At 40.9% G+C, this 27,904-nt stretch overlaps 4 protein-coding genes across 7 annotated transcripts; 3 read left to right on the top strand and 1 right to left on the bottom strand.

Moving 5' to 3' along the window:
- Window positions 1-9: 9 nt before the first annotated feature.
- On the top strand, window positions 10-4,564 carry dtwd1 (DTW domain containing 1). Of its 2 annotated transcripts, none has more exons than XM_008310525.3 (5): window positions 10-128; window positions 1,215-1,530; window positions 1,708-1,845; window positions 3,668-3,953; window positions 4,040-4,564. In XM_008310525.3, exons 1-5 carry the CDS (start codon window positions 100-102, stop codon window positions 4,327-4,329), a joined length of 1,059 nt encoding a protein of 352 aa, XP_008308747.1. In that variant the 5' UTR covers window positions 10-99; the 3' UTR covers window positions 4,330-4,564. The 2 variants fall into 2 exon arrangements, with proteins under 2 accessions (XP_008308747.1, XP_008308748.1); XM_008310526.3 differs by having other exon boundaries at window positions 57-182.
- nnt2 (nicotinamide nucleotide transhydrogenase 2) lies at window positions 4,445-20,172 on the bottom strand. 3 transcript variants are annotated; one of them, XM_008310519.3, is made up of 23 exons: window positions 20,035-20,172; window positions 18,530-18,675; window positions 17,330-17,496; window positions 16,143-16,372; window positions 15,860-16,059; window positions 15,393-15,480; window positions 15,209-15,297; window positions 14,941-15,128; window positions 14,248-14,381; window positions 13,727-13,918; window positions 13,065-13,212; window positions 12,365-12,526; window positions 12,134-12,244; window positions 11,906-12,051; window positions 11,321-11,516; window positions 9,973-10,206; window positions 9,484-9,644; window positions 8,805-8,984; window positions 8,547-8,706; window positions 6,593-6,674; window positions 5,697-5,815; window positions 5,093-5,208; window positions 4,649-4,795 (listed from the first exon to the last, which is right to left on the bottom strand). In XM_008310519.3, exons 3-23 carry the CDS (start codon window positions 17,457-17,459, stop codon window positions 4,649-4,651), a joined length of 3,213 nt encoding a protein of 1,070 aa, XP_008308741.1. In that variant the 5' UTR covers window positions 17,460-17,496; window positions 18,530-18,675; window positions 20,035-20,172. The 3 variants fall into 3 exon arrangements, with proteins under 3 accessions (XP_008308740.1, XP_008308741.1, XP_024911159.1); XM_025055391.1 differs by lacking the exon at window positions 20,035-20,172 and having other exon boundaries at window positions 18,530-18,702; XM_008310518.2 differs by lacking the exons at window positions 18,530-18,675; window positions 20,035-20,172 and having other exon boundaries at window positions 4,445-4,795; window positions 17,330-17,459.
- Window positions 19,019-23,740, top strand: afg2b (AFG2 AAA ATPase homolog B). The gene is made up of 11 exons (XM_008310522.3): window positions 19,019-19,499; window positions 20,053-20,674; window positions 20,767-20,952; window positions 21,087-21,371; window positions 21,451-21,636; window positions 21,810-21,968; window positions 22,049-22,258; window positions 22,343-22,570; window positions 23,019-23,153; window positions 23,308-23,433; window positions 23,527-23,740. Exons 2-11 carry the CDS (start codon window positions 20,081-20,083, stop codon window positions 23,662-23,664), a joined length of 2,247 nt encoding a protein of 748 aa, XP_008308744.1. The 5' UTR covers window positions 19,019-19,499; window positions 20,053-20,080; the 3' UTR covers window positions 23,665-23,740.
- A 245-nt stretch (window positions 23,741-23,985) lies between these two features.
- Window positions 23,986-26,746, top strand: c5h15orf48 (chromosome 5 C15orf48 homolog). Its single transcript, XM_008310524.3, has 6 exons — window positions 23,986-24,058; window positions 24,688-24,804; window positions 24,908-24,974; window positions 25,081-25,169; window positions 25,789-25,849; window positions 26,077-26,746. The coding sequence occupies exons 3-6, from the start codon at window positions 24,936-24,938 to the stop codon at window positions 26,143-26,145; spliced, it is 258 nt and encodes an 85-aa protein (XP_008308746.1). The 5' UTR covers window positions 23,986-24,058; window positions 24,688-24,804; window positions 24,908-24,935; the 3' UTR covers window positions 26,146-26,746.
- The last annotated feature ends 1,158 nt before the right edge of the window (window positions 26,747-27,904 follow it).

Below are 27,904 nucleotides of genomic sequence, written 5' to 3'. Positions count from 1 at the left end.
CGTTAGCTTCACGAACTTCCGTCTCTACCTTAAATCTTCACTCTGCTTCCTGTTTGTCACGTCGTCATTTCCGCTAGAGAACTCACGCTCTAACGTGACATGAACCGGAGCTTTTTGTTTTCCCAATGGTATGGAGATATTTACCAGATGACCTACTGCTTCTCAAAGTGACATTTGCTCTGGTACTGATTGCGTTTTCGTTTGAGCCGCTGCGGTTTAGTCTATTGACGTCAGTGGTTAGAAGCGAAGCTAACGGGAGCTGCTTTGACGAGCACGAGTCAAGCATGTTGACTCACTGTGCTGCATTGTGGGAAAAAAACAAAATATTTGCATCCGAACACGGGCGCCAATTCATTACATTGACTTATATGTTGTCGCTCGTTTTTACTGACGAATCGATAAGTGCACACCAATCCATCGTAACACGAAAATTCGTATTTGTACTCGTGTGTATTTGCCTGGCTTTTCTGTATTGCGCAGATTAAAATCATCATTAGGAAATAAATGTTTAAAGTAAAGAAAAATAATGAAGGCATATTTTACCGATTATTTTATCAGTGTAAACGTATACATTACATTACATTTAGCAGTATACACAACACTAAATCGCACACACGTCCTCTGCTATAACTTTTTTAACATCAGGAAGCTGAGGTTCTATTAAGTAGTCTTAAAATGGATATATTTGTGTAATTTGAAAAATAAAAATGAGAAAATGAAAACAAAGGGTCAAAGAAAGTTTAATTTTTATCCTTTTTGTTCTGAGTGGCAAAACAAATGTGTATTACATTACATTTTAAATTATGAATCTGAGTAACATTTGTCCTTAATAGTGTTTTAAATTTGTACTAACTAGGTCCAGAAATTAGCTAGTGATTGGACCAAGACATTGATGACTTCAAGTCACACTTACTTGTTTTTGATTGGACCAAGACATTGATGACTTCAAATCACACTTACTTGTTTTTTTCTGTGACTTGGAATAGACTTGAATTTCTGTGACTTGACCCAGACCTGGAACCCTGCGGACATAGGTTTGACCTTTTATTTGAGACACTGATGTCTCTTCTGAGGCTGGGCAGACTTCTTCATCTTAACCTGTTTACAAACAGACTTGTTTTTGGTTTTTGTTAATTGGCAGACTCTGACTTTAAAAGCTGTGTTCACAGTAATTCAATTTGGTCGTCTAATTCCTGATTCTCCTTCGTCTTCAGCTGTAAACCGAGGCCTGCAGTATTAAAGCACTGGTCTGTCAGCATTTTAAAAGGCAGAATGAGCAGCTTGGATCGAGACCAGTATCTTCATCTTGGTTGCCGTGACAAAATAACAGACTCCAGTTCCTCACCAGACGCTCGTCCGCCAGCCAAACACCCTCTCCACGGTTTACAATTGGCATCACATGCAGTGCTGGAGAGGGCGCAGCAGAGGGGCAGATTGAAGTGCTCTAAATGTGGAGGATCAAGGATGTTTTTCTGCTACACATGCTGCTCATTATTGGGTGTCGGCCTACAAGAAATTCCCTCAGTCAAGGTCAGTAGGAGGTTAGGACTTACTTGATTGTTCCCATTAAAAGGAGGCCATCAGTTGTGGAGCTGCTGTATTAGGTTTGTTTTGTACTGATCTGGAAGATTTTTTTTTTGAAAGATCAATGGAAGTTGAGCACACGGTGTTGTTAAAATATTTTTTAACTATTCTGTTTATGTTCAGCTTCCTGTGAAGATTGACATCATAAAGCATCCTAATGAGACCGATGGCAAAAGTACTGCGGTCCACGCCAAGCTGCTCGCGCCTAATGATGTCAGTTTATACAAGTATCCCTGTATACCGGACTATGACAAGGACAAGGTCAGTCGTTGATCAGTAACCCCCCGTGGTGTCTTTGGGAAAGTATTTTCACGCATGTTGCTAGTAACAAATAAGTTTTACCCTGTACTTTTGGTAATGCTTACTTCCAAAACTGCCAGTACAGAAATGCAGTAATATTGTAGAATATTGAGGAGTACTCACTATTCTGTAATATTGAATACTACTGCATTTAGTAGTATTAAAACTGCACAGTGTATAAGATGCACCTAAAATTACTTATGACGATCACACTTCATATATGAGAACAGGATACTAACTAAACTATTGGGAAATTGTATTCTCTAATAGTAGAAGTAGTAACTACTACTACAAAAACGTTTATTCTGGGTTTGAGGTTAACGCACAAGTTTGTAATATTAAAGTCAGGGTGTTATTTTTTAGTTTCTCACAGATTTCTGTGTGTAAGAATAGCCTTCCCACATGTTGGTAATAACTGCACAAAATACCCTGGAAATGAACAGGAATGTTAGAGAAATATATATAGTTTTACGGTCAAAAAATATAAATATCTCAAACAGTTGTTTCCTGCTGTAAAAACTGCAGGAAATAATTTAAGGGCCTCACAAAACATTTCCATGGGCCAGTTTAGGGCCCCAGGCCACACTTTGGACACGCCTGACCCTGTCAGTCATCTCAGTTGTTTATTTCTAGTGCTCAATTGTCATCACATTTTTGCCGCTTGTCTTTCATGCCTTGTGGAAATACACCATTGTCACTGCATCGTATTTGCTTTTTTCATCTGTATTTTATTTTTCCTGCACGCAGATGCCGTTGAGTCATGTTTCCATCCTGTTCCTATTCAACAAAATCACACTATACTGACGTAAAAGCCTGTTTTTGATCATTACATTCACCTTTATTTGTTGTAGAGTAACCATGCTTATCCATTGATCCGCTTCACGATGACAAATGTGGAATTTATAATATGCTGTGAGGTTTGAATTAGTTTTTTATTTTTATATTTCATGCTTGGCAAGTTTGTTTTGGGGAATTAGTTTTATTGGCTATAATCAAGTGCAGAATTACAGTGGCTTAAGTGCACACGCTATCTAGTAACATTATAGTTTTTTTTATTATTATTTTAAATGATTTCAAATTCTTTTTCCGTCTTCTCGGTTCACTGCAGTGTTAAAGGTTCTCAGCCCACATGTGGTTTCTTCTAATTGCAAAAAAAAAAAAATCATCATTATAATATTAGAATAAACGAATACTGCTTGGCAGACCATGATCAGCTCAGTCAGCCTCTGATTGGCTGACCTTAAACAGCTACCTAATTCAGTGGCAGTGATGCCTTTAGTGTCCTAAGGAAAAACTGGAAATGCAGTTTAATTAAAACCAGAAACATTATCTGTCTGTGTACTTACAACAAAAGTTCTCAAATATGTCAAAGTGCAGGGCAGTCCCCAGCAGGGGTCACTACGCTATTGCAGTGGAGCAAAATTTAATAGGGAATTAAGGCATCACTACGCTATTGCAGTGGAGCAAAATGAATTTAATAGGGAATTAAGGCTGTGTGACAAGGGGTGGGGGCATAGGAGCTTGATAATAATTCTGCAATAGAGGGGCGCTGGAGAAAAAATTTGAGAACCATTGCTTTACAGCAAGTAGTAGTTCCACAGTGTAGTGGTTAACACTGTGGAACCACTACTTGACTTACACAACGGCCTTAGTCTTCACTCTTAATTTCCCATGAGAGTGAAGGTGAGTGTGAACGATTCCCCCCCCCCCCCTTCACCCCCAATGGCTGCTGGTTTACACATGTGTGACCATATGCCCCGTCTTGTGTGTTTCCACTTTCCAGGTGGTATTGCTGTTCCCTGGTCCAGGGGCCGTCTCGGTTCAAGATATGATGCAATGTTTGCTTGACAGGCATGACAGCAGGTCACATGACTCAAGTGAACCCCGCGTAAAGAGGCTCAAAACTGAGGGAGTTCAAGGTAGAGCAGGCACGGCAAAGAGACCAGAAACAGATACTCCAGATGAAGGAGAGGACCCTGAGTCAAGGTTGTTTCCCCTCCAGAGGGTGGTGTTCATCGACAGCACGTGGAACCAGACCAAAAAGATCAGCTCAGATGAAAGGCTGCAAGGTAACCTCAGTTTTTCCACTGCTCTACATCACTAAGGTTTTCTTCATCTGTCTAAAGTAAAACGACTGTCCTGTGTTCCCCCACAGGTCTGCTCCAGGTAGAACTGAAGAGCAGGAAAACATGTTTTTGGCGCCACCAAAAGGGCAAACCTGACACTTATCTTGCTACCATCGAGGCCATTTATTATTTCCTGAAGGACCTTCATGAACATTGCCTTGCTCAGGAGTACAAGGGAGATTATGACAATCTCCTCTTCTTCTACTCCTTCCTGCATTCTGTCGTCAACAAATCAATTTCTGAAGGAAAATCCTGGAAAGAAAACAATGTGGGAGAAACAGGACCTGAGTCACAGGACGCTGCGGTGAACAAAGGCTGAAAAGGAATCAGACAGAGAGACTTTTCATCTTAGGGATGTTAAAATGATCAGTTTGATGAAAATATGAGGCCTACAAAATGTTTTTTTTGTTTTGTTTTTTTTAAATATTTTATTTACAAATCAGTGCACATTTACTTTATGTCCTTTTTTTTTAAACATCAGGAGAAAAAAAACATTTCCTGATTCGTGACAATTCACTTGTCCTAGACCCAATAAATCTGTTCTCCAAACAACTCTACATTCTGTGTGTTTGCGTGTCTGTCGCCCCCCCACCTGCTCGGCCACTGTACTGTACATGATATTCAGAAGCAGATGTTTTCTAGTAGTAGGCCTCTCTGATCTTGGCCTGGAGACTGTCACAGGTCTTCTTTGCGTCTCCCAGCAGCATGGATGTGTTGGGTTTGTAGAAAATGGGGTTATCGACTGCAGCGTAGCCCACGCCCAGAGTGCGCTTCATCACTACCACCTGGAACACAAACGTGGTAAATGTCTTTTTCGCATCTGTTAAGCTGCAGCCACCTCTGTTTGGTGCATGTACATATACAGTATACACAGTATATACAGGTCCCCGTTTGAGGCTGTGACTTTCTGAATGCACACATATGTTTATACCCATTAGCTTAGCATCTTGTACAGGTGTAATGTTCATGCCTTAGACCAGCAGTAACTTTTCAAGCTGTGATTATCCTGACATTCAAATGCTTGCATAGTGTGACCGTGTGTGGGGGAGTGGACGGGGTTTAGGGATATTTTTAACACCAACCTGCTTGGACTTCCATACTTCCAGGACAGGCATTCCAGCAATAATGGAGTTGGGATCTTCTTGGGCTGCAGAATTCACTGTGTCGTTGGCACCGATGACCAGTGTCAGGTCTGTCTCTGTAGGAAACAGACATGCAGATTTATAAATACTGTAAATATGTATACAAATATATACATACACATATGCATACATATATGGACATATACATACATATAAACACCCATATACTGTATACAAACTTACAAATATATTTTCTTTATACATGTACACAAACATAAAAAACAAACAGACCCCTGCCAAGGGTTCTGTTATTGTCTTTACTAATCTCTCTGGGTTCTGCAGCACTGCACTTATCTCTGCTTTTAAAAACAGAACCATATGTCTCAGACTGCATGCCTGGTTGCTAAGAAAACAAGGCTGTTGCCCTGATAACATGGCATATCTAAATAACACTAGGTCGTTGCACGCACAGTTCAAAGAGACGAGAAACAATTATTAAGCACAATTAATCAAGTGACTTAATTTCATCGGACGCATGTCTCCTGAGGTGACAGCCACCAGAGCAGCAAACATGTTACGTAAAACACCGGCCTAACAAGTTTACCAGGGAAGTCTTCGTTGATCTCGTCCATCTCCAGGACCACGTCGTAGGGAACACCAGCCTCAGCCAGGAGGACGTTCAACTGGCCCGGCATTCGACCGGCAACTGGGTGAATTCCAAACCTGTGAAGAAAGAAAAATGATTTCTTTACCACTGCTGAAGTTTGTTTTTGGAGTGGTGGAGTACATTTTATGAGGAGTTAGGTGGGGACAACCTGTATCTGTACAGTATGTGGTCCAACTTGACATAGGCGGCAGATACAAACAACCATTCACATTTATGGTCAACAGTTACCAACTAATATAATTAACCAACATTTACATGAATCTCCTGCAGTACATCCATTTACCCACTAGTTAAAGACCTCTGGTCTAAATGGTCCATTAGTGTATTTTTGGAAGTATCTAAAAAAATAAGAAATTACAGTTTATGATTGTAGTGTTAAAGCTGCGGTGCCCTGACATGAAGCGTCCACTCACAGTATATGTGGGGTCTCCTTTCTTGAATGTCAGATCTTGTATTGTGTTTATTTTTGAAGAAACTTAATCTAGTGAACGATCACCAGTCAAGAGGGCAGGGATTACTAATCTAATCTAATCTAATCTCCAGCAGCAGTCATTTGTATCTCTAAGGGTCATAAATGAAGGTTTCTGACAGTCCTACACAAAGTCCTGTCTTAGATGTCATTAGAAATCTGTGGATTCAACTAAAGACCGGGTCCAGTGCCAGAAGTCCATCAGCGTACAAGCAGACTTAGACTTTTATGGAACCTGTTCTGTTCCAGAGACTGCAGTCTGTTTTGAAGCTCCGGGGGTCGACAACAGGTCATTATCATCGGAGGAGCTGATATTCTTGACAAGTCATGTCAGTCGCCCTGTCCGTAACAAACACACACCCACCTGACAGTTTTCCCCTGTTCCCTCAGCATTTTCACCATGTCTGCAATCGGGTACTGAGCTTTGGCTGCACACAGACCCCAACCTGAAACACAGACACGCACGGAGAATAAACACATATTCTGTATTTTTTTAAATCTGCAGCAGAGCTCAGCAAGTGAGTGACAGATGTTGATGAAATGTTCTGAACATGCAGATTATGCCCCCAAGGAAAAACAATGATTGAATTTAGGTGATGATCTGAATTTGGACCCAGTGTACCAGCTCCGTGGGAAAGTGAGCAGCCTTGGCTGGGGTTCTCTGTCTCCGTCTGAACATTTACTCTAAAAATGTAATACGACTGAGGTTATTATTGATTTTTTTTTTTTACAAACAGCATTTAGTCTTCAATATAAACACTGACCTCTTGGAGGGTTCACCAAAATAACCCATACTCTAAGCCTTCCTCCTGTCATTTGTCCTCTGCGTGTCTACATTCACCCCAAGTCTCCTCTCTTTATTAAATCACTGTGGTTCACTCTTCTGAAAAGCATTCATCACCAGGAAACTTTTGCGTGCGTGCATGTGGTTCCCCTGCGTGCAAAGAACTCCTTCCCCTGTATCCGCACAACCCCAACTTTACCCTGACGGTCAGGTACCTCGTAGAGTTCAACATTACCCCTAATCGAGTATTTAGGAGCGAGTCGACCGTAAAGCGTATCTTCTAATTCCCCAGACAACTGAAACCTCCTGTTTCCTCACTGCTGTGCTTTGTTGTTGAAAGCACATGGAGAAGTCCTGAGTCTGGACTCAATAGCGCCTATGACTTTTCACTGTTCCCTTAATCAAAGCATCATGTTGGACCACACAGCTGTCCGTGCCTTTGGTTTGGAGTTGTTGCAAAACAAAGGCAATCCAAGTTATTCCGAGTGGTTCCTCTTGCTCTGGCCACTTCACAACTTCTCAGTTGTCAGACAAGTCTGGCTTTTTGCTTTTAATAAATCAATATGTGGCCGTCACCTCAACAATAAAAGCCATCATCTTTTCCTTTTTGTTGAAAAATGAAAAAAAAAGAAAAAAGAAGAAAGCCCATACTGACACTTTGCATGTGTCTAAGTGTGCCCAGCTCATCATTTATGGGGAAACTGCTCCCTCTTGTGGACATAATGCTTCAGAATTTACCGTTGAATTTTAAATCTCAACTTTGCCACTTGTGTCAATGCCTTGACCATTTCCAAACATTGTGCTGAAATAAGATCTTCTCCTAATCTTTCAAAATCTTTCACACTTTTTTGATCTCCACTGTGGTTAAAAATGACAGCCAATAATCAAATAAAGCTCAAATAAATAATAGCAAACCAGATGAGAACAAATTTCCTTTGGGATGCAGAGAGCTGGAGCTTTACTTGCAAAAAATGTCAAATTGTGATCAGATAATTTGGTATTAATGGATAATGATAAATTATACTACATTTTATTTCACCCTTTGACATTTATGTAAAACAAAACAATAACACCGTCATTCAAAGCCTCCAATAATTTATAAAGAGCCTTTAGAAATAGAGGCAAAATATGGTAAAAACAAATCATTTTTTATGTGTTTTGTAACTAGAAGGTTTGTTTTAACCACAACACATTTCAGCATCCATTAAATTTTAAAGGACTGTGAAATATTTTTCTGGTTAAAATAATGCTGCGAGACTATTTTTGTTTTTGGCCTGACCTTACAAAGATTTATTGCTAAACTTTGTCATCGCATTTTTCTCACAGCATTTTCAGGAGCATGTATGTACAGATTTTAGTTACAGATTAGGTACATTTTTGTTCTGTTATTTAATTTTTACCTCAATACTGCTTTTTGATGCAACAGGAAATGAAGAAGAACAACTTAAAATAAATTGGTCAATTTCAGTTTCCAAGATCACAGGAGCGGTTGAGTCTAATTCCTGAACTTTTTTTGAAAAGATTTTTTATCTACCTGGTGTGATGATGATGTTGCTGGCTTCCTTGATTATATCAATGGTCTGATCCAGATTGACCTCAGTGTGAGTGCCAACAATCTCCATGGGTTTACCGCCCAGTGAGGAGGTGGTGCCGTACCCACCCAGGATCACGTTGGGCAGAGAGCGATTCATTGCCTTGGAAGAGAAAATGAGTCAAAATAGTACAGGTTGAAGAAACACTGTAGTGCTGAGTAAGCCTTGAAGTTCTTTTGGACGATGATGATTGTACTGACCACACACATAATATAAGACAGGATGGCACCCGACGAGCCAATCAGAGCTCCGACAATTGTCATCAGGTTATTGTTGAGCAGGAAACCTTCTGCACAAAGAGCCCAACCAGAGTAGCTGTTTAACACGGTGATGACCACAGGCATGTCAGCGCCCCCGATGGCTGCTGTTAGGGTTACACCCTGTTGAGAGATTGAAGAAAGTCATTGCTACTACCGTATTTTCCGGGCTATAAGTTGCTCCAGTGCCCTTTAGCGTGTGTCAGTGGGAAAATAACAAACATAAAAAAGATGTATTTTAATATATGTCACATCTGAGTATGAGTCATAAACACGGCCAAAGGATGGAAAAAAGTGCAACCTATAGCCCAGAAAACACGGTACCACTAAGCTGTAACTGCTGATCCAAATATTTTAAAAATATATAAAAAAAAATATTCCCACTGCCCAAAAATAAAAAATAAAGGTTTTATACCCTTGGTTTATCTGTAGCAAAATACCACTTAAAATTTCTTTAGTGATACATTTGATTTATAACTAAAAAGATGAAACATAGTATACACTTAAATAAATCTTTGACTGGTTCAGAAGTCACGTCAAGTAAATGTAGTTTTGTTTGTAAAGCCCAGATTCACAAATCAAATTTGTCTCATTGAACTTGAGTTTTAATAAAGAAACTCACCATCACAGTAGAAAGCCCTGACACCCCCAGCAGACAGCCCATGCCAGTACCATAGCTGGAGCTGAGCATAAAAGGCACCATTCCTCCCACTGACGCTGCCATCAGACCTGCGTTCAGCATGTGTCGTCCTGGCAACATCAGAGGGGTGGAGTCCAGGATACCTGCAGAGAGCAAGAAGTATAAAACATGAAGCATCGTCACAATTGTTGCTGTGTTTTTGTGTGTTGAGGTCAAACACCATTTCCTATTGGCAGTAGCTAAGATATTCGGACAATATAGAAAGAGAAAGTCAAGGCAATTTAACACTGTTATTTAAATTCAGTGTTTTAAAACTGTAATATTGTATCCTAGTTCTGACATTTCTAAATGTCTTATTTAAAAATAATAAGTTAGAAGTTAGCCAAAACTTTGCTATTAGTGACTCCTGCATTGAATAAAGGGTAAAAGTTTGAAGCATCTTGTCAGTGCTACAAACCTTTAGACAATTACCTTGAAGCTTGCCGTAGGCCACTAGTGACCCGCTGAAGGTGACGCCCCCGATGTAGGTACCCAGATACGCTACAGTCTTGAGAACGCCGGCAGCCGGGTGAGTGTCAAGGTGCGGGTATTCAATCATGAACTCAGCGACGCAGGTGAGAACAGCGGCCAGCCCCACCAGGCTGTGGAACGCTGCCACCAGCTGCGGCAAATCTGAGATTTCAATGCGCTTGGCAATGGTCAGACCTGCAAACCAGATACGTGAAGATCAGCCCAAAAGAGAGGGGAGAAAAGGAAAATTCATGGTTTGCAAAGTCAAACACCAGACATTAAACTTCTCATGCACAATGGCAGAGTTTGAATCCAAAGAAACCTCACGGAGTAAAAAGATTAAGAAGCTTAAAAAGGAAAACAGCTGTTTTCAGTTAGAAGGTCTGATCTTCCGAGCCAGTGTGATTACGTTAAGTGCGCTACGTTTGTTTTCATGAAAAAACACAGGGACTTTCATTTCAACACTGAGTAAAGCCTCATGCTTTGGACATGTGTGTGTAAATCAGAACATGATTTATCATCCTGCTTTGTTAAATCACTGCTAACAAGTGCAACATTCAGGGATGATGACGAGACCCACTCTCCTTTAAGGCTGGACAGGATGATCGATGTTCAGTGATGAACTGGCGAGTAGACAAAATGAAGAGGATGCATGCAAACTTTAGGACACGGAACTCTTTGGTAATATTCCTGCAGGTTCGTAAACAACCTGATGGACCTAGAGAGGAACCTCTGCCATAAAACTGTTTTCTTTCTTTTCAGATGGATATTTAAAATCTGGTGTTGCTTATAGATGGCTCCTTAAATGACAGGATCAGAAGTTGAATGAACTTAAACATTTGAATCTGCCCTGGGAAGGGTTGAGGCTTGGCACGATAGTTGCATAACAAGCCTTAACACTTCCTGGTTTAAAAAGCTTAAACAAATTGGTAGAATTCAAAATAAAATAATAATAGAAGGCATAACTTAATTAAATCCAATGTTAGCATGGAAAGCAAAAGGAGGATAAAATAAAAATCCAGGCTCCAGTTTAACTAAGAAAAAGCTTTCAATGACCAGAATCATGTCACTGGTGTTACTGCCAGAGGAGCTGCTCTGCATATGGCAGTTTTGGATTTTGGAAGCTGGTCTAAAGATTTTACAGGAAATGGAGAAAATAGACAAAAGGGCTCAAAAAAATCAGTAAATCAACAGAGAACAGAGATTCTAAGACTTTCTTCTGACAGATTACGACTATGCCCACGAAGTCAAAACCACCAAAGTCATACTGTATCTTCAGGCTGTTGGATAAAAGCAGGCACTTCCCTACCAAGTGTCCCTCCAGTGGCCATGGCCAGAGACATCTGTGACAGCAGCTCCGGTGAAGGTTTGAGGGCACCGAGAGTGGCAGCGATGCCTCCTGCAACCCCCATCATGCCTAGGGTGTTTCCCAATCGGCTGGTGCCCTGAGCAGAGAGACCTGCCAGTGCCCCCACACAACACAGGCCCGAGCCCAGGTACATCATCTTCACAAAAGAAAAAAAAAAGGAAAGAAAAGTTGTTGAAAAGTTTGATTTTTTTCTTGTTGTAGGAAAAATAAAATAAATATAATCCGTAGTAATAGTGAAGGGTGTGGAGTGGAAAAACTGAGTGGCGCTTGATTAACATTTAAACTAATTCAAGGCCCAAATCCAACTCTTGTTCTTTATTAGTGTGAACTTTTGTTAACATTCTTATTAACACTGGCAGGAACAGCCAGTGTTGGACAATCAAAAGTTGTCAGTTAACATGAAGTTTCTTTTGACACACGTTATATGAGACCCAGAAGTTAAGAGTGGTAAAGAGACCACTCTTTATCCAGCACTAAAACTTCAATATTACTAAGCAGTATTTGTGGTACTGTGTACTTAGTCACCTGCTCGATGCTGTAGCCAGCTGCCAACGAAGCTCCATATCCACCTACAAACGCCCCCCCAGGAAGAAGGTACAGGTAGTTGTACTCGGGGGGGTCAGTGGGACGCTTGAACATGTCCAACATCCTCTGGGTGATGAGGAAACCGCCTACACACACAGAAAGACGGCAGTGAGACTAACAAATCTGTATTAAAATATATATATTTTATGTTTGCTTTTAGTAACAGACCAGCAATGTTGATGGATGATATGAAGGCAGCAGCCAGAGCCAGGGATTCAGGCAATGATGAAGGTGTGAGGCCTCCGCCCATGAGCACCAGACCTCCAACAGCTGTCAGACCTGAACAGCCAGAACATCATGAAGACAATGTTCAGACCTGAACAGCCAGAACATCATGAGGACAATGTACACACAAAAAAAATGCAAAAAAATAGATACATTTTTAAAGTGACTTCTGACCTGAGATAGCGTTGGTGACTGACATAAGGGGTGAGTGCAGAGCAGGGGTCACGCCCCACACTGTATGGTACCCCACGATTCCTGCTAATCCGAAGGTCGTGACCATCTGAGTGAAAGCGGCGTTGGGGGAAATCATGCCCAGAGCCAGACAAGAGGACACACCTGCAGAGAGCCACGTGGAAAACAAGGTTGATTTTTTTTTTTTTCTTCTTTCATTTTGTTCCATGTTTATGAACCAGTAACAGAAGTGAGACGTGGGTTCTGGAAACAATGAGCACCACTAGGCTAAGTTAAAAGTCGTCCAGCCTGGCTTCTTAACCATGTCTATAATGTCCAACTGTATGTTTAGATGGAGGGGATTTTAATTTAATTAATTTATATTATATTTCTCAGGGGGCTGCAACAAATTAACTGGTTTTAGTTCTTTTTAATGGGGAAATTGCCATCAAGATACGAGTGGATCGACACACGAGTGTGTGGTGTCGTGGAACAGATTAAACTCATTACTGCATTACTATTATTGTCTGTGAAATTAAACAAAAGCCAAAACAAAACCAACAAGTGTTTCAGATATTTACTGATGTAATAATGATCTGGTTTCACTAGCTCAGCATAATATTTTTTTTTTGAAAATATAACGTGATTGTTTGCCACATGGAAATGTTTCTGCACGAAACGTGTGCGTGCGTTTGTGTCCAACCTGTGGTGTAGATGCCAGCGGACGTCATGGTGCGTTTGAAGGGAGAAACCGCTGCTGCTTTCTCAGCTTCCAGCTCTGAGACGCTCTGTTTTATTGGAGCTGGGGGGGTGGTTTTTGGGAGCGGTGATGGGAACATGTTCTTGCCTTCCTGGATTCACCAGAAAACCCATGAGAGGACTAGTTTGAGAACACAGCTGCTTTTGCGTGAGAAAAACACATCAAGACTTTAGAGTCTGGCGCTGTGGGTGATCTCGCCTGGACAGCGGGAGAACTCACAGAACAAACTCAAAAGCGATTATGCTGAACAAACAGTAATCACAAAGAAGTCACCGGAGGTTTGGAAAGATGAATTCACTTTTCGAGGAACCTGAAGGGAGCCTGAAATTCTCCTGGTTTAGCGAAGAGTAAACAGATACGTCCTGTTGAAGTTGCATGCTTTCTCTGTCATAAACAATGTGTCAAAGTCAAAAAAATCTTGGAGGAGAATTTTTCTGAAGGTTTCATAACATTCTTGCTGGAATCCAACATCAGCTATTCTCAGCTGGGATCTGGTTTTTAGTGCTCATTTGGCGCAAGCATCGTAGCATGACAGGGTTCGATAACTCATGTGGAGGAGAGACGGCGGCTGCCAGTAGACTGTTACAACACGGACAGAAACCCACCTTCATGACCAGAGTCCCACGAATGACGTGATCAATTGTTCCATAGTTGAATTCATCCTTGGGCTCATAGTGGAAGTACTCCTTATCTGGGCTGATGGCCTTCAGCAGCTTCAGTACGTTGTTGGAATACAGGGTGCTGGCCTGGGAGGCCATGCGACTGGGCAGGTCTGTGTAGCCTATGTGGGTCACACCCTGGCAACAACAATAAATCGTACCGCTCAAGTCAGTTTTTCTCCCCATTTATTTCCTTTCAGGTTATCAGGTTTACAAAACAAAAGAAATTTGTTTGCAGATACTGTAGATACCATCCAACCATTTTTAAAAATCTATTTTCTTTTTTAATTTATCTTTCAATGTCCTGGTGCACTCAGCAGCATGGGGCCTTTACTATAAGGCCAGACGATATATAATAAATACTTTTAAAATGACTTGTCGGTCCTAATGACTAGACATAGCGATACAAGGTCATATCAAGGCAGCAAAGGAGAATGTGAGGTGACGTTCCCCAACAGCAGGCTCACCTTGTGCACGTACAGCTCACCAGGTTTAGTGGTCTCGATGTTGCCCCCTGCCTCTGAAGCCAAGTCCACCACCACAGAGCCGTCCCTCATCGACTCCACAAACTCCTTCTTGATCAGAATGGGAGCCCGCTTTCCTAAAGGGGAGTTTAAAAAAAGGACACTATAATCTATAAAACATCAGACAGAAGTGACTAAGAAGAATTAAAATAACATTATTACTGTTTTATCATATTCAGAGCTCAAGAAAAGAAAACCTGCCAGTGCATTGAATTTAGAATAAAGAGTTTTCACCTCAGTCACAGATTGATTCAACCTTCATGTAGTTTCATCTGAAATACACTATTGGTGTAAACTCTGTTCAACTGAACACCTAATTGGATTTATCTATTTTTATCGAATGCGTTTTTTCCTTCGATTTATTGATATTGTTTTTGTCACTTTTGGAGAGTTTTTGTTTAATACAAAAACAGTTGTTCCTTTTGGACTAAAGCATCCTTCTGTGAATGAGAAGAAAATCAAACTGACTGTAAGCTTTTTTCTTTCTCAGTGTCCTCACTGTGGTTCACCCACAGCCTTCCAGTTCATAGCAAATTTATTGACAAGTACCCAAATAAATATACTTGTACTACTATTGCTTTGTTAATAAGATGGCATGAGATGTTCTTCAGGGCCAAGAGTACGAAGAAAGGAAACCTGGAATCAGAGCAGTGCTGATGAGAATGTCCACCTCTTTACACTGCTTAGCAAACAGAACCATCTCAGCCTCAATAAACTCTTTGGACATCTCTTTGGCGTATCCTCCCACTCCCTCTCCAGACTCTTTGATATCCACTTCTAAAGGCTCCGCCCCAAATGACTTAAACTGCTCCAGGGCTGCAGGTCTGAAGAGAAAGTGAACAAACAGATCAATATATTATATAAGTCTGAATCATTATAACACTAACAACATCTGACATCTGACCTGGTGTCAAATCCTCGGACAATGGCTCCCATAGATTTGGCAGCACCTGCTGCTGCGAGACCAGCTACTCCACCACCGATGACCAGGACCTGGAGCAGAAACAATTAAACAGTGGAGCAGAGCAATGCAGATATGGAAGACAATTAAACACGTAAAAGGTTGAAAACCTCATGTTCAGCCTCACCTTAGCTGGGGGGACTTTTCCTGCAGCTGTGATCTGACCAGTGAAGAATCTGCCAAAGTGGTTGGCAGCCAGAACCACGGCTTTATAACTACAAAACAAAATACATACAGTAACTCTTATTGAAGTGATACAAAGTATATTTTTTAAAATTAATTACAAGGGATGAAATGATACACCGTGAATTGGTTAAAACTCAATACAAATGTGTGACATTTCCCATTGGTTGAAATAAAAAATGAATTGCACAGCAATGCCTGAGGAGTAGGCTGTGTTACCTCAAAAAGTCACTGGTCATATCATGTAGCTTTGTCTGACACTATTAAAACGGCATTGTGCATAAAACTGAATTAAGCAATAAAAATTATATTCAAACTTCAGGTACGTTGTCTTGTTTTCTCTACATGATAAAACTCTGTGCATCTTACTATCGCTCCAGCAGTTTATACTGTAACGTTAAGATTTTTTACCCAGCGATGTTCGCCATGGAGCTGAGTGCGTCGTAGCCCTGTGCGATAGTGACTCTGGGCACCTGGTCCATGGCCAGCACGGTGCTCTGTCTCTCTGACAGCTTCTTCATCAGATCTGGGTTCTGTGCTGGGTAGATGAAGCTCACCAATGTGTTACTGGGCTTCAGAAAGTCCACTTCACCTAAACTGGGGGCTCGGACCTAAACCAGTAGAGAGTCGTGATGGTCAATGAGAGGAGAAGTAATAATGTCTAGACCAGTGTGATAAACTAGAGTGAACAAACCTTTAGGACCAAGTCTGAGCCAAAGGCCCCTTTAACATCAGTGATGGTGGCTCCAGCCTCGATGTACTGTTGGTCAGAGAACTTGGATTCCTGTCCAGCTCCAGTCTCCACCTGCACCTTGAACCCCTGTTTGACCAACGCCTGCACTCCTGCAGGGGACAGCGCCACGCGGCGCTCATTCTGTATGGTCTCCTTGGGAACTCCTACTACCAGGTCCTTGTAAAGAATACCTGGACACAAAAAAAACACCGTAAAGTTGAGAATCAATACTAATTAATAAATTGAAAAAAGTGCATGTGTCACTTTCACATCTTTTAGGGTAACTTATTAACACTCCCTTAATGGTAGCAAATAAACTATTTACATCACATTGTGAACGAATATCTAATGGAAAATACACATTTCACAAGGGCCAGGATTTGTCATGTATTTTATTGGGTTAACCTTCATGAACTTCAAGTACCAGGAGCTTCCAACAGACAATGAAGATTCTCTCCACTTGGTTATCCTGTATTTTAGAACCATCGCAGCAACAGTTCATCTGCCACTGAAGCTTCTCTAGCTCCATTTCTTGTATCAAATTTTATTTTTAGAGGCCTTAATGTTATATCAAAATAAATATTTTATTAACAATAATGGCAGAGGTGCCTCCCTAGTGTGTGAAATGAGCTGAAACCAGCATGGTTGCCGTCAGTCTCAGGTTACATATTTCTGTCCATACACGGTTGTAGCCTCGTCACAGGGTTGACATTATTAGCAGGTGATTGGCTCAGAGCCAGCACATACACGCAGTGGCCTGCACTTATACACACACACGCTTCAAACTCCTCAAACTTTAAAGCTGAGGCAGGAATATTCCTGAGAAAATGTTCCGCAAAGATCTCAGACTATTCACGACAACTGTGTGAGAATAAAACCAGTCAGTTGGCACTTGAAGTTTTAAAGTCACCTTCCAGTGACCTCATGTTAGCAGTGAAAAGCTACAGCGTGAACCACAGCAGCGAAACAGGTCAACATCTGTGGAGTTTGAATGGAAAATGTCGTGGTGTAAACTTTTACTTTGTCATTCAGTCACTGAGACACAAAATAAAAATACAGTTCAAGGACGACACACACACAGGCACCGCTGTCCTCTGTCAAAAGTAAATACCGGTTGCAGAAGTCATGTGTTAATGCACACTTCCTACCTCTGGAGGCTTGTTGGTCCCATAACACGGGAAAAGTCCTGAAATGCCTCCGTCCAGGTATCTTCTGACGAGCTCCACACTGGAGGAAAAGGACAGAAGAGCTGGAGAAGCAGCGCAGAAGGGAAGACATGGCCACTCGGCGTCAGGCCTGAGACTCCCTCTGGCTCCTAATGTGAACAACGACAAGCAGAGGTAGGTGATAATCTGACACTACTTCTGCCACGGCTATCAAAACCACAAGAACATTATAATTCCCCCCGCTCTGAGCAGACCCCAAGTCCTACAGTCACGCTCTCAGGCTGTCTCTGCTTGGTCGACTAAGTCCTACAGTCACGCTCTCAGGCTGTCTGTGCTTGGTCGACACTGCTGTTTGACATTTCAGCTCAACAGGACACCACACACACACGCACAGAAACGTAGGCCTCGGGGTTGATTACAAACTCCGGGCATGTTCGCGAGACCTGGATTTGTGACGACACGGAGGGAAACTGTGCCAACCTGGCCTAGTTGTTGAGAGCAGGAACAGAGAGGAGAGGACGAGTAAAGAGGGAAGGGTGTGGGACTAGAGGAGACAGCAGAGGACAATGGGACACCTTTATATTTACAACATGAATCTGAACACATTCTCAAGTGGCATTAAAATATAATATAGCACAATGGCAACAACTGGGTTTAAAACTGAGAAATACTAAACATTTTAGAATGTTTAGACTTTTAGAATGACACCTACTGGCAACAAGAAAATTCATAAATTAATAATAAGTTTATTTGATAACAATGTGTAATTTTTGGACCTAACCTAGATAAACCCAAAAGAGTTCTAGTATTTTATGACTAAATAAAAAGCAGTAATTAAGATGAGAGACAAGATGGTGATCTGTGCTGTTCCCCAGCCTAGGAAATAAAGCTCTGTGACCCATTAACAGAGCACCCCCAGCCTAGGAAATAAAGCTCTGTGAGCAGAGCTCCATGAACAGAGCACAAACAAACATTTGAAAAATACTAAAATATCTCAAACAAACTAAATAAGAATTTACTGCAATTTATTTACTATTCCGCCACAGTATGAAGACTTTTTGTGTTTTGGATTTTATCAATGTCAATAACTTGAGTTACACACTAGTGCCCCCTTCGCCTGCACCTGATTTTGACTTTCACACAACGAAAGACTGGAATGGCTGGGCTGTTTGTGTGACTTGCCTTTCAGATGCAGTGTCACCTGACAGAACTCGGAGCCAAAATCCTTTCCTTTGCTCGCAGGTAACAACAGCGGACACAAACAGTCTGGCAGAATCAGAATGTCCTGCTCCACACTCTACCACAAACCACGTGGGCTCACCGACACCCTGCAGTGACAGATCTATGCTTATCACCTGCGAATCAAAGCCTGGATTAACGTGTTTATCACAATCCCTTCTCTTCTGATTGACTGGAAACTGGCCAATCAGAGCCTGAGAATCATCGGTAGCGGTGGACAACCAAACTTTTATTCTACCAGGGAAAAGACACAATGTTTATATTATTTGGAAAACGAAAAGCATCTTCCTTTTTTTTATTTAACAGAGTTGCTTGTTCAGTCCCTAAACGTAGAACTCGTTAAGCTCGCGTCGTCTACCATTTTATCTCGGACCTGCAGTGCTGTTTTTGTCCTCGCGATGGTGCCAACATAGTAACAAACGTGTAAAACGGTTTTATTATAATTATTCTTTTTTTTTTTACAAACATTACCAGTGTATTTTAATAATATCGAGATTTATGAGGGTTTAGTGTAGATAAGTATGACGAATCACTTGGAATGTCCTTCATAAATAACATAGAGAACTTTGGAAAACTCCAAATATGAGCCGAAAATTGTTGGCCAACCACGACTATTCCTTTGTTTTTATTTAAAAGGAAAGTCACGTTTTAGTTTCATACTTCAAGTTATCAGAGTTGCTTTGTGGCCAGTATATACATTTGAGAATACGTCGCTGTATAGAGAAACTTCTTTTTTAATGTTTACATTTTTTATACTATTTACAAAGCGGATACGGTTCCGTGTTCAGGAAAAGGTTTTGGTTGGCCGTCATATTCTTCTCGCACATGTGATTTTGTAAACATGAGTCGCTCCTCGACTTTTCACATCTTTTGCTAGAGCTCCTTAAACAAATGAGTTGTAACTTTGAACATGGTGAGTAATCCTGCGTCTGTTGACGTGTATGTTCTGGTCATTGGGAGTTGTTGGTAATAGCTAGCGGCAAATAGCCTAGCTAACGCTGCAGCACTGACAATAGTATAGCCTTCGTTTTAATGTAAGTTTCTTTCTTTAGGTCAGTGAATAAACGAAAAGGTAAAGAGCTATTAAACCCATATAAAACCATTACCTTTAAATATTCTGTTGGGTATGTAAAGTAGGTGAGATTCCATTGAAAAATTTGTAAGTTGTCATAACATTTTCCATTAAAAGTGGCACAATAATACAGTAATATAAGACATATTTTTATACAGTGAAATAATAACTTGTAGCTGTGACTGTGATCGTTGCAGTATGTCAAAACATAAATGCATAATCAAAATCCGAAACTGGATTATTTTCCGAAAGATCTAATAACATTTCCTTCACCCAGTTGACATATTTAAATACGGTGAATGTGACGAGACTTGGGAACATTTAACAAACAAAAAGAAACACGATATTGATCTCTATAAATAATCAAATGTCTTACCTTTGTCTCAACTCTCAGTAAATGTGAGCGGCTACTGAGGACCATAATGAAGACTCTCAGACAACTTTCAGTGGATCCTTCAGACCTGGGCTCTCAGAGATGCAGACTGGGTCCAGGATTGATGTCAGACCTGGGTCTGAATCTGGGTTCCCCGGTGCTGGTGTCTGTCCCTGGAGGAAGCTGCCTGTGCTCTGCCTGGCCGCGGTCCGATCTGGCAGAGGGTTTCCTGCAGATGGACCTGAAGTGTTCCTCTCCCAGTGTGATGCTTCATCCTCACTCCCATCTTCACCTGGAGCCTGGTCAGCTCACACCGGTGTCCTGTCCCAAACTCAAAGGCGTTAAAATAACTGTGGTGGTGCAGAGTGTGGACTTCAAAAAATACACACCCTCCCGCATTATTCACGAACATGTGAAAGACGTGCTGAAGGGTGTTTACGTCCATGAGAAGCATGTGATAAATCTGGAGGATTTTGACACAGAGATCAGATTTGTTATTATCGAAAGCCTTAATCCAGATTGCACCAGTACTGGACTCATCACCTCAAAAACTGGCGTGGAGATATGTGGGATCCAGACGGTGCGGCATTTCAGGAGTCATTTGCAGGACAGACCCCAAGTGACACTGGGGGGTTTGGAGGAGGTCAGTGGAGAGGTCACTGTAAAGACAGGAATTAACTGTCATAGTGTGCACTAACATAACTATAACATTCATCTGAAAATGGTGTCTTTTAGGTGAGTGCCTCCATGAGAGAAATGCTCCAGTTGCCTCTTCTCTATCCAAACACACTGAACTCTCTGGGTGTCTCATGTCCCAGGGGTGTACTCCTGGTGGGACCCCCAGGTGTGGGAAAGACACTACTGGTCCACAAAGTTGTGGGAGAAGTGGGAGCTAGCCTAGTGGTGGTCAAAGGACCAGAGGTAAAAATTAAGTATTATTATTATTTTAGATTAAAAAACAATTCAGATGAATGTCTAAATGCAGCATGTTCCTCTGAATGGCAGACACGTGAATAATGCTTGAGTTTTGAATAATAATATGGTCAATGTTCCAGGTGGTGGGTTCTCGGCCGGGTGAGAGTGAGGAAAAGCTACGTGCCGTGTTTAAGCGTGCTCGATCTGAGGCGGTAGAAGGTCCTTGTGTGCTGTTCCTGGACGAGCTGGACTCTCTGTGTCCACGGAGAACGGGCTCTTCATCACCTGAAAACCGCCTGGTCGCTCAGCTCCTCACTCTGATGGACGGGATGGACCAGTCGGATCGATTTCTCATGGTGGGAGCCACCAACAGACCAGACAGTTTGGACTCAGCACTGCGCAGGCCGGGAAGATTTGACAGAGAGGTACAGAGTAATTTTTAAAATTAAAAATTAGATCAATATAACGTGTAAACACCACGTTTACTTTTTACTTTATTCACAGGTTATTATTGGAGCTCCTACCCTGCAGCAGAGAAAATCCATCCTGTCGGTTCTTTGTGCAACCGTGCCAGTGTGTCCCAGTGTGGACATGACAGAGCTGGCACAGAGGACTTCAGGCTACGTAGGTGCAGATCTCAGTGCTCTTTGCAGGGAGGCTGCCATGAATGCTATCAGAGAAAACTCAAAGGTAAATTTAGCAACATCTAGTGGTAAAGCTCCATACATTAAAATACTGATTTTGTTTTATTTTGTTAAATGGAGTGTGATTTAAAGCAGAACAGAAGGAACAGAAGCTTCAGATTATCTTATGGTAGATATTGATAAGTTTAGATTTTCCTTTGTGTGACATTATGTCTGCAGGGATCAGGAGTGAAGCTGGTGAGTATGCATCACTTCCAGGAAGCACTGAAGGTGGTCCGTCCCTCTTGTCTCCGGAGCAGCCTGGGCAGGACGGAGCTGTCTCCAGTGTCCTGGGAGCAGATTGGAGGTCTGGATGATGTCAAACTCAAACTGAGACAGGTATTTAAACAACAGTGTTTGACAAGAATCAAAATACTGGAATGCTGTACAATACATTTTACTTCTCTTTTTCACATCAGAGTATCGAGTGGCCAATGATATACCCTGAAGCGTTTATACGTCTCGGTCTTAACTGTCCCCGCGGTGTCCTGCTCTACGGACCCCCGGGATGTGCAAAGACGACGCTCGTCAGAGCGGCAGCCTCATCCTCCCACTGCTCCTTCCTTTCTGTGAGCGGTGCTGACCTCTACTCTCCTTATGTGGGAGACTCTGAGAAGGCTTTAGCACAGGTTTGTTGTTTCCACAGCCTGTGTTAATAACCAGTGCGTCATTTGGTTTGTCATTTCCATAATCGCCTGTCTGTCTACTCACAGCTGTTTCGTCAGGCAAGAGCCTGCGCTCCTTGCATTCTGTTCCTGGATGAGATTGATTCCCTGATCGGCTCGCGGTCAACGGGTCAGACTTCCAACAGTGTACACACGCGTCTCCTGTCTGTCCTCCTGAATGAGATGGATGGTGTTGGCTTGAAGACACTGGAAAGAAGAGGGAATGAGAAGATCCTGCAGGCGGAGGGAGTGGAAGAGAATCATACACATGAAAAGGTAAGACATTATTTTCAAGACTTCATCGTCTAAATTTAGAGTTGCAATGTTTGGGTCAATTCAGTTTTTCAGATTTTTTTTTTTGCGTGACTTGCTGATACCAATTTTTGGCTCCCCCTCAGTTAACCCTACTCTTCCATATATGGAGCTTTATTGTCTGACTTTAAAGTATGGCCAAGCTAAAAAAAAAACCTTCTACATTCTCTTGAACTATAGAGGGTTATAGTTTGGAACCAAGTCTGCAGCGATTTTGAGACAAAAACATCTGGAAAAAAAGAATTGTGCGTTCCTTTGAGACAAAAACATCTGGAAAAAAAGTAGAAAAAAAGAATTGTACGTTCTCATTACTGACCACTGGAGGGAGCCAAAGTAACGGAGGTAACGTAGTCTGAGAACCACTGACAAATTATTTGAGTATTTGGTGAAAATATCCTCGACTCTCCTACAGCTTGACTGCCAGGAAGTCTCCAATAAAGATGTGATGGTAGTCGCTGCCACAAACAGACCTGACAGCTTGGACAGCGCCCTCCTCAGACCAGGAAGATTAGACCACATCATATATGTCCCACCCCCTGACAAGCAGGTGATGATAAAAAATTTGCAACAAACATATAAAATATGGTTTTACTATTTGATTTTTTTATATATATTTAAGAAATCCAGCGTCCATCCTGGCATCTGCTGCTTTATTTTTGGTATAAAATAAATATCTGTCTAACCCTGTTCTGGCTGCATAGGCTCGACATGCCATCCTGAAGGCGTGTACTCATTCCATGCCACTGGCTGCCGATGTGAATCTGGAGGAGCTAGCAGCCCAGACGGGGCTTTATTCTGGGGCCGATCTGGGAAACCTGTGTAAAGAGGTAATAAGATTCAAATCAGCTGCAGAAGAGCTAGCCGTTTCTAAAAAGATATGAAGAGTTAACTATAAAAATGTTTTGTATTTATATTTTCAGGCTGCTCTGTTGGCTCTACAGTGTGAGAACATGGAAGCCTCTGTCATCAAACACACTTATTTCCTGCAGTCCCTACACAAAATGAGCCCCTCACTCACAGCCCAGCAGATCCACACATATCAAACACCACTTAGGTGACAAAGCACTGTTTGGTCTAAGAAACCATTGTAAAATAAAACATTTTTACAGAAAGTCAAACATGTGTCTTGATTTTTTTTTTAAATATATATTTAATACAAATTGAAAAATAAAAAATATGTCAACAAATTATTTCAGCATTCTTAAAACTACACAATAGAGTTTTTGGAAGAGGAAAAGTGAAACGAGAACAAAGGAGAAATTTGACGGGGAAATACATAGTGCCAGGAATAAAGGGAATTCTTATTCCCTCTGAACACCTATATTAATGTCTTTGATATACCATTGTCCTTTGATGTAAACCTCAGAGCTGTTTAGTTGCAGCCGGAGAAGTTCCTGGCTAATCCAGGAAATGTTCATATTTATGGTAAACTGGTAAACTTAAACCTAGTAGGTATGATCAAATAATATAACATTTTTAATTTAGTTCAATTTTGTTGAGGCTAATTAATAATATTTTATTAATTACTATTTTTGCAATGCTGTGGCTCATGTTGCCCCTTTCCAAGCTAATTCTTCTTCAAAAATGAAAGATTCACAAACGAGCCTTGCCATTAAAAAACGCGCATTATTACCCCCTAGTTCCTAAACCGGGTACTACATCTCTATTTATGGCCTTGTGGTCTATATCCTCAGATGCCTGTAGCTTTAAATGTGATTACTGTTGCCTTTGTTATGAGATAAAGTGCAACTGAGTTTGAAATTAAAGGTGTGTACGGTTTTATTCAACCCACATAATCCTGAATATAAAGGTTTTGATGTTGTAAAAATATTACTTTTGTTTTTCAGCCACTATTGAATCAACAAATAAATTAAAAACACTAATTGGCTCATTTTTGGACAGCACTGCTCTATGATTCTCCAGCAAAACACTGAGGTGATTTCAAAGGAAACGCCAACCAGATGACTTTTAGTTCTTAAAAATGACCACAAGGGAGTGCTGCATAACCAGAAAAAAATGTATTGATCAAGGTAATGGGACCTGATGATGTACTTTGACTTCACTGCTGCATGTCTATGCAGGAAGCTGTCTGTCTACGTGCCTCTCATCTCGTACTGCCTCACTCTCATCCTGCCTACATCAGTCCGCCTCATTGGATGCTCAGCTGAGTCACTGATAACACTTCTGCGCCACAACAGGTGGGAGCTGCCACACACAGATGCTTCTCGTCCTCAGTTTTTTTATCTTTGGCTTTTTTTTTAACTACTTAAATTGACTTGTTTGATTTTTTTTTTCTTGCAGATAAACTCTCTGAACTTGAACCTGAAAAATGCCTGGGTTTTTTCAGTTGTTGAGAAAAAGGAAGGAGGTGAGTCTATCGTGAGTTTAGTTAGTGGGGAACATGTATTACACATACATCACGTCGTATTTGTTGACTTTGTTAACCAGGTACCTATTTCTAATGACTTTTCCAGCTGATTCCTCTGCTTGGATTCATATCATTTGCAGCCACGGGAGCCGTCTCTGCTTCGCTCTACTTCCTCTTTACTAAAAGTGATGTCATGTGAGTTTCCTTGGAATTTAATTTCTGTTTGCTTTGTCATCACACATCTGCAAGATGCTGGTTAGTTGTAATGTTAGTATATCATCCCGTTTTGGACAGGCTTTTACCACATATTAAGGATTTTCTTATGAATTTTAAATTATACAGCACATGAATTGATTATATATTTTATGATACAGTGAGAATCAATGTAAGTGACTTAAGGTCAAAAATGAATAATAGACTACATTTAGTGCAAAAACAAATAGAACAGCTGGGAGACAATGAAGCTAAAATATGACTTTTAGAGGATTTACTTATTTTTGTTAGTAAGAAATATTACTAAAAGGTGCCTAAAGTATAGAAATATTCATAACTACAGGTTTCTCTAGAAAAAGTTAATGTGATCAAATGCCTACACATTAGCTAATAATTTACAAAGTGTGTCACAAAAATGAAACCACACAAACATAAATGTGAGCAGGAAGTCTGTTTGATTCACTCAAGGTCATCAAGAGTAAAACAAACAAAAAAAAACTAACGACATTAAACAAGGACAAACAAAAGACCATTTCTACTTCTTTAGCATCTAAAAATTCTTAAATAATGTGTAGTATGATGCAATATTTTCCTTTTACAGACTGAATAGGAGCAACAATCCAGAACCATGGGAGAGAATCGACCCAAATAAACCACAAAAGGTAATCTCTTAAAGTCTGGCTGGCGTTCCTTTTAGCCTTTAAATGATTTGCAGCAGATTCTCGCTGGCTGCAGCTGGAAAGTAACAAACATCCGCAGTGGAGATTTTAATCAAATTAGCTACAGCCTCCGTCTGTAAATCCTTTCTTGTTTCGAGTCTTGTACATCTGATGGTTTGAGACGACCACACTAAGCACTAACCAGTTCTTAACTGGGTATTTTTTTGCAGCTTATCACCATCAATCAGCAGTGGAAACCAGTGGAGGAGTTGGAGATGGTCAAGAGGTTAACTAAGTAAAATAAAATGGAGGCATCTGCTTTAACGACCTGGCCCACAGTGTGCTGACCTGCTGCCCCCCCATCAGTCTAACAGAATGCTCTCTGCACAAACTGGGAAAGTTTGATGCTCAGTGTGCGGAGATGCTTCTGCTGCACTGGTGGGGTTTCACCCTGCTGCACCTGAGGACATCCTCTAACAGAAGTGCAGTAGATCATTACAGCACCAGAAGATCTGTACTGGCTGAGGCCTGGGCGGTCATGCAGTACCTCAGATGTTTGTGTGAAGTATTTGTGGAAAGATGTTTTCTAAATGTAAGCTGACTAAATATTGCACTGTATACTGGATTAAATTATTATTGTAACCCTTGTTTGTTTTTACTGTCAGTCAGAAACACTCCTTATCTTGTCTCCACTATAATTTTTATAGCCTGCTCTGCCCCGCCCTTGAACACATGCTGGGCACTGAGATAGTATTTTAAGCTCTAGGTTGTCCAGGAAACCTTTCCTGCAATGTGCAAATAACAATGTGTGTTTTTGAGCTATGATAAGTTGTTGGATTAGAATTATTGAATAGGCAGTGCCAGTAATTCTGCCCATGTGTAAAAAAAAAATTAAATTTATTTCACAATTATATTAACAATATCACGTATTTTTGTCACCTATTATACATATGTATATAGTATATGTCAGTATACACATATACATTGTTATAAATTTCCATTGAGTACAAGGTATTAATTATATGTTAATATTTAAGTATATGCTTGATTGGTTATGTAAATTTTAGTCAGACATCGTGAGGAGTTTGAGAGAAAGTTGTTGCTGTGTGCGTATTGATTTATGAATGTTTCTGAAAGTTCAACAGAGGTTAAAAACGCCCTACTCTGTCCTGACTATTGTTTCACCGGAATAGACTCCCTGGTGAAAAAGTGCAATAGTTTCACCGCCCTAAGTTTCTCCAATATACATAATACACTGATGTCAATAAAAGTGTTCCCGGATTACACAACTTCTTAGTAAAACAATCAACTCTTACGTTTTACACTTCCTTATTCCTCCTGCCTGAAGGTCAACACTGGAGTTCTGTTTCAGTGAGGTTCAGGTTTTTCATTACTCTGGTATTGTAGACAGATTAGTCACTGTTTAAGGAAACTAAAAGTTGGTCTGTTAAAAGTTGATCTAAAATAGTGACAAAACCATTAAGGTAAATTCTCCAAAAGGTTAAGCATAAGTAAGAAGCATTTATTTTGCACTCATGTAATATTCTACATATGTTTCACAGTAACAAGTGTAGTATTTGAATTCCTACAGGACTTGTTTTCACTACCATACGATGTATGATTGTGTGACCACTGAGCAGCTCCATTGTTTTAATGATTATGGGAGACGATCTCATTCTGTCATTCACCTTAAATTGTTACTGCCAACCTGTTGAGTGTGGTTTCATTAATTATTAAACTTGGTGTGACAGAGGAGTAGGAGTGGTCTCGCTGCTACTTCCTGTTCTCTTTTGTTCTGTACATACACAACAGGAAATATCATCTGTCTGTGTTATCGATGTGTCCTTTCACCATGTGTGGGTCCTACAGGTCTTTCAGTTTATTAAGTCCCCCCGCCCCCGTTCCTCTTGGCTGTTGTACAGTGTATAAAATGTGCTATGCCTTGTTGAATTCATGTACATAATCAGACTGTGTGCATCTGGGAGGTTATTTCTGAACACAATATCAAAGAAAGAATACATAGTCTGTATACGTGTGTGTGTATGTCATGCTGGAATT

The sequence above is a fragment of the Cynoglossus semilaevis genome, chromosome 5, assembly GCF_000523025.1.
Source record: "Cynoglossus semilaevis isolate Cse_v1.0 chromosome 5, Cse_v1.0, whole genome shotgun sequence".
NCBI classification, from domain to species: domain Eukaryota; kingdom Metazoa; phylum Chordata; class Actinopteri; order Pleuronectiformes; family Cynoglossidae; genus Cynoglossus; species Cynoglossus semilaevis.
The sequence above is the reverse complement of the archived record's forward strand: the minus strand, read 5'-3'. Positions and strand labels throughout refer to the sequence as shown.